The sequence below is a fragment of the Cornus florida genome, unplaced genomic scaffold (genome assembly GCF_030987335.1).
Source record: "Cornus florida cultivar Cherokee Brave unplaced genomic scaffold, ASM3098733v1 CherokeeBrave_3.0.0_Hap2_Chr05, whole genome shotgun sequence".
NCBI lineage: Eukaryota > Viridiplantae > Streptophyta > Magnoliopsida > Cornales > Cornaceae > Cornus > Cornus florida.
Window position 1 is genome coordinate 21,317,898 of NW_026775575.1, and position 7,833 is coordinate 21,325,730.

General features: G+C 37.3%; 1 protein-coding gene across 1 annotated transcript; it reads left to right on the top strand.

Annotated features, from left to right (window-relative positions):
- Positions 1 to 2,418: 2,418 nt before the first annotated feature.
- On the top strand, positions 2,419 to 6,297 carry LOC132306181 (UDP-glycosyltransferase 86A2-like). Its single transcript, XM_059803465.1, has 2 exons — positions 2,419 to 3,217; positions 4,831 to 6,297. Exons 1-2 carry the CDS (start codon positions 2,701 to 2,703, stop codon positions 5,778 to 5,780), a joined length of 1,467 nt encoding a protein of 488 aa, XP_059659448.1. The 5' UTR covers positions 2,419 to 2,700; the 3' UTR covers positions 5,781 to 6,297.
- The last annotated feature ends 1,536 nt before the right edge of the window (positions 6,298 to 7,833 follow it).

Genomic DNA, 7,833 nt, shown 5'->3' on the forward strand with positions numbered 1-7,833 from the left:
TCAGATGAAACATCATCTGAAATTCTGGATTCCAACAAGCTATTTTCTTTGAAAGGAAATTTCTCGAGAGATGATGCTAACTTGATGTAATCTTCACTTATTCAGCATCAGAATGCTTTGTTTGAAAGGGTTATGGATGAGAAACGAGATCTCAAGGGAGAGGTGAAGATGCTTTGAATTCAACAGTCAGGTGGTTCTACAGAAGATGTTTACAGACTTGCACTTCCAGAGACATCAATGAGATGAAGATGTGTGATGATGATGATGATGATGATGATGATGATGATGGTGATGATGTGATGACCACTACTATTCTGTTTGATGGAGATGATCTTGATGATTAATTGTCTATATTGATTATCAGTTATCTTTTGGATTTTTATTTTTGCTTATGATGGTATGCTTTCATGTTCGTATAATCTTATGCATCATGTTTTTGTCTTCTCTATCATTTTTCTCTTTGTCAATTTGTTCCAAAAAGGGGGATAGATATCTATGTTATATCTATGTTAAATTTAGGGGGAGTTTATATATTTTTTATATTAAACCTTCACTTATAGTTTTGCTTGATCATTGTGCAGAAAATCATGTGAACTTTCACTCAAGTAAAAATGAAAAGAATAGAAGATATTCAAGAGAAATAAAATTTTGATTTTTTTAACAAATTGTAATTTGTTTTTTCTGCTTGGGTAGATTATATTTATTTTTAGGGTTTTGACACAAAATTTCCAAAAAGGGAGATTGTGAGATATATATTTTGTAATTGGCTAATTTTGATGTCAAAACAAGTCCGATTGAGTTGCATTTCGAAGTTTAAAATTCAATATCGAGATTGGTTGCGGAACTGAAGAGTTGTCCGTGTTTAATAGTATGAAGTCTAAGAAAAGGTAAGAACAACACTTTAGGAAGTTGAGTTAGAAGGTTAGGACACTTGCATGCACGAGTTATTTTTCAAAACTGCAAAAAGTTTAAGTGTTAACCTTCAATTCAAGTCTGGCTAACTTGAACCAGTTTCACGCTGCTGAACTGGTTAAAGATTCAATACATCAAAATTTTCAAACACTACCCAACTTGAACCGGTTCAGGAAACCGGTTCAAGGACTTCAGAAATTTTTGGTAACTTAGTTTCTTGATCTGTTTAAACTTCCTATTTGGTATAGACTTCTTTCTAAAAACCTGTGCATGAATTTAACTTCTTTTCCAAGTATATCTAGGTTTTTGAAAGTCTATGTAAACATGTCTTCTCATCTAGGTTGGTGTTACTTTTTGAATTAAACTTATGATTTATTTAAAAGCCTTTTTGTGAGATTTTTAAGAGCATACACACTATATATACACAAGTGATTTTAGAGTGTTGTTCAAATCTTGATCATGTTCAAGTCTATTAAATATTGCATTTGAAATGAGCAGAGAAAGCAGATCTATTCATTCTTCATCAAATTTAGATCTGAAGAAAAGGGGTGAAGCGATCACACTTTGAAGAGGTTAAAGCCTTCGTGGAGTGTTGTTTGATCTATAAGCAATCATTCTACAAAGATCAAGTGTAAGTTTGAGGTCAAGAGCTGTTGGATGGGGGAGTCACATAGTCAAGGATTGTCAATGATTGATTTTTGGTAGAACGATAAAGTGTGAGCTTGAGTCAAAATTCATTATACTTTGCTTCAAACATAATGGATTGCTTCAAACATAATGTTTTTTCTCACAACGATTGGTTTCTTTTGCCAATCGAGGTTTCCTCGCTAAAAATCCTAGTGTCATCTCTACACTTTACTCACTTTTATCTTACATGTGATTGTTTAATTAATCAGGTAACTTTAGTAGAATTAATTGAATAGAGAAGCACGAGATCAAATCCTCTCTAGATACAAAAATAAACTTTCCACAATATATTCTGCTACACATCTTATAATATGCACTATAAATATACTATAAGGGTGTTTTCTGCACTTGACGCAAAAATTTATGAATGGACGGAGATTGAGCTTACTTTCACTAGTCAAATTTTTATGGCACCAAGGACCTTGCGGCCTAGTGATATCACCTCTACCTTCTAAAGTAGATGGTAAGAGTTCATGTCTCCAAAAGAATAAAGTGGTGTGTGTTTCTTGACAATAAAATAATAATAATAATAATAATAATAAATAAATAAATAAATAATAAAAAATTTATGGCGAAAGGTGCCAACTTAGCAGGTAAAATCTTTTTATTTTTAAGTTTTGTTACGACATAGAGGAACTACATGACCAAGCTCTGCTACTATAACTTTATGGGTCAAGTAGCAAGTCTCTTTATTTAGTTAAAAAGGATAAGCAATAGTCCAACATTGTGGCGGCTGGTGAGGAGGTTGAGTGCGTACATGTGTATATACATGTGTGTGCGTGAGAGAGAGAGAGAGAGAGAGAAAAAAAATGGTCACCATATGTAATTATGATATTTTCATAGACACTGATGTTTATGTGGAGTCGCACTGCTTTAAATAAATGGTGAGCAATTGCTACCATTTTCGTCCATGGGTTTCCGAAATTTAGGCATATGTATTCGGTCATTTTGGAGATGCTTGCCAATTTAAATAAACCTTTAACCATCAATTCCTCTCTCTCTTTAACTTTCATTGCTCTAAAAGTCTCTTCCTCCTTCCAAATCTTTGAGCTTGAAACCTAAGAAAACCAAAAACTGAAGCCTCAATAGGCTCTTCAAAACATGGTGGATGAACAGGAAAAACCTCATGCAATCTTTGTAGCCTATCCACTTCAAGGCCATTTAATCCCATCCGTCCATCTAGCCATCATACTGGCATCAAGAGGTTTCACCATTACCTTCATCAACACCCACTTCATACACCAGCAAACATCCAAATCCGAGCCTGACAACGATCACGATATCTTCGCAAGAGTCCGGCAATCCGGCCTTGACATCCGTTACCTCACCGTTTCCGACGGCCTCCCTCTCGAGTTCGACCGCTCGCTCAACCATGACCAGTTCATGGCTGCCTTGTTGCACGTGTTCTCCGCCCACGTAGAGGAGGCAGTGGCAAAGATTGTGAAGTCAGAACAGGCGGTGAATTGTTTGATAGCGGATACGTTCTTCGTGTGGCCTTCGAAGACGGCCAAGAAGTTTGGACTCAAATATATTTCTTTCTGGACAGAACCTGCCTTGGTTTTCGCACTGTATTATCATGTGGATCTTCTGAGGAAAAACTGCCACTTTGATTGCTATGGTAAGTCAACTCTCTCACTCTCTTTCTTTCACACACGCAACCAAAGAAAAAATAACAAAAGAGAAATATATTGATCTTCTTCCTGTCCAAAATTGCTAAATAGGGATTCTAAGGATGGATGGGATCCCGAAAAATTTTCCTGCCTTCTTTGGTTACCATCACCATAACATTGTTAAATTTAATGATGTCACGATCATGTCACTTTTTACTTTCATAAATTTAGTAGGATGAGTTCAACCCTCAAAATCAGTATTCTAACTCAGAAAAATAAAATAAACAACTAATTAAGATACCATGCTATCTAACATTTTCAATACATTTAAGTGGTAAGAATACAGATAGCTCCTCCCAAAAATAAGGACCTAAAGATAAACCAATCGAAACCTACTCTGTTCGAGGATGTATTGGAATCACAATAATTATGGACTGAAATTATTAAAGGGTGGAGGACAAATCATTATTCGTGTCATAAATGGTTCCTATAATTAACATAAGTTTTTGGGTTAATTTTATAGGATTATAGGGAGGGGTGGAGTCAGTGTGTCAATGTATGCTCGCCCCTGGTGTGGCCTTATATACTATAATACGTATATTAAATTTATTTATTTTTATATGTATATGTGAAAAAATTTATATAATGTCATTCCTAAAATTTTTATTTTTTAAAATTATTTCTTGTATTTTTTCTCTTTTTATTCTTTATATTTATTTAATTCCGTTAAAAAAAAAAGTCAATTTTTCCTTTTTGAATCAAAATTTATTTTTTTTTTCCTTTCAAAGTTCTCTTATTATTATTTTTTATTTTTTATTTATTTATTTTTTTGTTAACTATTTATCTTTTTTAAATGACTTATTAATTAATTGACATATTATTTTGAGTAATTTTTTTTTTCTTTAAATTTGAAGAATCTATATTAATTATCATATTTATTATTATTATTTTTTTACACTTTGTCCCGTTGGCATTTATATTTAATTTCTGACTCCGCACTTGATTAGAGTAGATTTTCATTATCAAATGCAAACTGTTGGACCCTCCAATTCTGTAATTAATTTATCAAATTTTGAATAATGAAATTATACGCTATAGATTTTTATTTTCATAAATGGATAGATGCTATGCATTATAAGGGGATGTGAAATGACGCTCTCTCCATGCAATAATCGTATAAAAATCTCAGTTTATCCCATCTTGAACATGGACTGTAAATATCTTGAACATGGACCGTAAATATCCAAAAGACTGTAAATAGAAAATTCACCAAAACGCATTTGCTTGACATCATTTTGGATGGTGTGTGGCAGTGTGTAGCAATTAATTAACTTATCGTCTTGGTAGTTGGAACACGTTTACTTCCATCTCACATGGATAGGATAAAATATTGAATAAAATATATATCAAGAGGTCGGCGGCTTCAAGCCTCAAGGAAGATGACTCAAACTTAGTTGGTCATTATTGACCATCTCATCTTCTACTTTTTAGGTTTTCTTACTCTTTATTTTTTGACAAATGAACCTCAGTTTTATTTTATTTGGAGTCGACGTACGTTAGTCACTTAAACCGCATTTTCTTATTCGTGGTATTAAAAACTAAATGAATAAATTGTACTCAGATACACGCGAGGACACCATATATTACATTCCGGGAGTTCGAGAAATCAATCCGACGGACACAACGTCGTATCTACAAGAAACGGATACATCATCGGTGTGCCATCAGATCATCTTCAACGCATTCAAGGATGTTAGGGGTGCAGATTTTGTTCTATGCAACACGGTGCAAGAACTCGAATCCGACACCATCTCAGCTCTACAGGCCGAAATGCCATTCTATGCCGTGGGACCCATCTTCCCAACTGGGTTCACCAAGAGCACTGTAGCCACCAGCCTGTGGTCCGAGTCGGACTGCACCGAATGGCTCAAGACCAAGCCTCATGGCTCAGTTCTGTATGTGTCCTTTGGTAGCTATGCTCATGTCACCAAAAATGATCTCGAGCAGATAGCACAAGGTCTGTTACTAAGCAAAGTTAGTTTTCTTTGGGTGCTCCGTGCTGACATCGTGAGCTCCGACGACGTGGATCCGCTGCCGGCTGGATTTAAGGAGGAGATGGGCGACCGTGCCATGATCGTACCTTGGTGCTGCCAGATACAGGTGTTGGCACACCCAGCCATCGGAGGGTTCTTGACTCACTGCGGATGGAACTCAACATTGGAAAGCATTTGGTGTGAAGTTCCTTTGTTATGTTTTCCACTCTACACCGACCAATTCACTAACAGAAAACTAGTGGTGGATGATTGGAAGGTTGGTATCAATCTCATTGACAAAAAGCCAATCAAGAGGGAGGAAGTGTCTGAGAAGATCAACCGTCTGATGAGTGGAAAATCAGGGGATAATTTCAAGAAGGAGATCAAAGAGGTGAAAAAGAAACTGGAAAATGCAGTGACAGATGGATCATCACATAAAAATTTTGATCAGTTCATCAGGGATCTAAAGAATAGCATTCAAAACAAAAGTGGAGATATCGGAGTGCAAAAACATAATTCTTTGTCCAATGGCAGTTAACTTGGTGTTCCATATTTGTCAATGGTCGTAATTAATAATAGGGCCGGTTTGTTCCCCGTCACTAAAATCAATCACTATGGTTTGCTGTCAAGTCCCTTATTTTTTCCCTTTAAACAGAATAGATAACATCAAGGATCATGTTTGAAGGTTTGTCTTTATTATGAAGTGGAGCACTAAAGATATTAATGCATCAATGACGTCCACCTGCATTGCACTAGTGGAAGGCCCAGTTTCTTAGTCAACTCGTCAAGTCTGTGCAGAGTCCACTTATGTTTTGCCAACTGCCTTTTTCTCCATCTAAACATGATCAACAATTCTCTCTAATGCCTCGTTAAGTAGGAAACATGCAACTTGGATAGAAGAGGAAAAAAGAGACATTCGAGCGTAGTGATTGTGCTTGTTAGGGAAAAAGGGAAGTGTGACTTTTAAATTGTTCAATATGTAATTTATGGATGAAAATATTGTAATTTATAATTGGTATAATTTAATAAAATATTGAAATTTAAAATTTATATAATTTAGAATAATATTGAAATTTAAAACTTATATAATAGACCTTCCTGTCTTCATTCCTCACTTCCCTTTATTTTTTAAGGGATGAAAATTTGTAAAGGATGAATGATGATTCATCACTCCTATTTTCCTTTCTCTTATGCTACGTTTGGTGTGCAGGAATGGAATGGAATGCAAGTGGGAATGGAATGAGAATGAGAATGAGAATGGAATGGAATGGTCATTCTCATTCTATTGTTTGGTTGTAAATATGAAATGTGTAGGAATGGAATGATAATAACCATTCTAGTGTTTGGTTGAACCAATTTAAAATTTAGAATGGAATAAATTTTTAATTAAATTCTCCAAAATATCCCTCTTAATAACAAATAGATTAAATTAAATTAACAAAATAATATTCTCTAATAATTTTTTAAAAATAATTGGTGGCAGTGGCGGTGGTGGATGGTGGAAAGTGATAGTAGTGTAGATGGTGGTGTTGGAAGGCAGCGGTGGTGGCAATGCTGGAAATTGGTGGTAGCAGTGGTGGTAGAAGGTGGCAGTGGTGTTGGTAGAAGGCGGTGACAGTAGTGTGGTGGAAGGAGATAGTTGTGTGACTATAGTGGTGTTGGAAGGCGGTGGTGGTGGTGGTGATGGAAGGTGGTGGTGGCGGTGGTGGTGGTGGCGGAAGGTGGTGGTTGTGGCAATGGTGAAAGGCGGTGGCGGTGGTGGTGGCGGTGGTAGAAGGTGGTGGAAGGCGATGGTGGAAGGTGGTGGTGGCGGTGGTGGAAGGTGGTGGTGGCGGTGGCGGTGGCGGTGGTAAAAGGCGGCAGTGGCGGTGGCGGAAGGTGGCGGTGGTGAAAGATGGTGGTGGTTGTTGAAAGGCGGTGGCGGTGGTAGTGAAAGGCGGCGATGGTGGTGTAGGGCTGTGGCAGTGGCGGAAGGTGGTGATGGTAGTGAAAGGCGGTAACAGTGGTGGTGGTGGAAGGTGGTAGCAGTGGTGAAAGGCGATGGCGGCGGTGGTGGTGGAAGGTGGTGAAAGGCAATGGCAGTGGTGGTGTGGAAGGTAGTGGCAGTACCGGTGGTGGTTGCGACAAACGGTGGCTGTAATGGTGGTGAAAGGCGGTGGCGGTGGCGATGGTGGTGGTGAAAAGTGGTGGGCGATGGTGAAAGTCGGTGGTGGTGGAAGACAGTGGTAGTGGTGGTAGTGGTGAAAGGCGGAGATGATTGTGGTGGAAGGTAATGGTGGTTTTTAAACTTGGAATATGAGGGTGTTTTGGGAAGTCAATTTTTTAAATAAATTACTTGGGAATGGAATGGCCATTCCACAGGTTTAGTTGTGGAATGGATTTTCATTTCCAGGAATGAATTTTCATTCCAATGGAATGGCCATTCCCACTTTAAGTTGCATACCAAACAAAGGAATGGTTGGAATGGGCATTCCATTCCATTCCATTCCTGCACACCAAACGTAGCATTATTGTTTTCTCTCTACCGAACGAAAAAAGTTGTTTCTTCCTTCCTATCTTCTCTCTATATCTCTTCATTCCTTCCAACATAA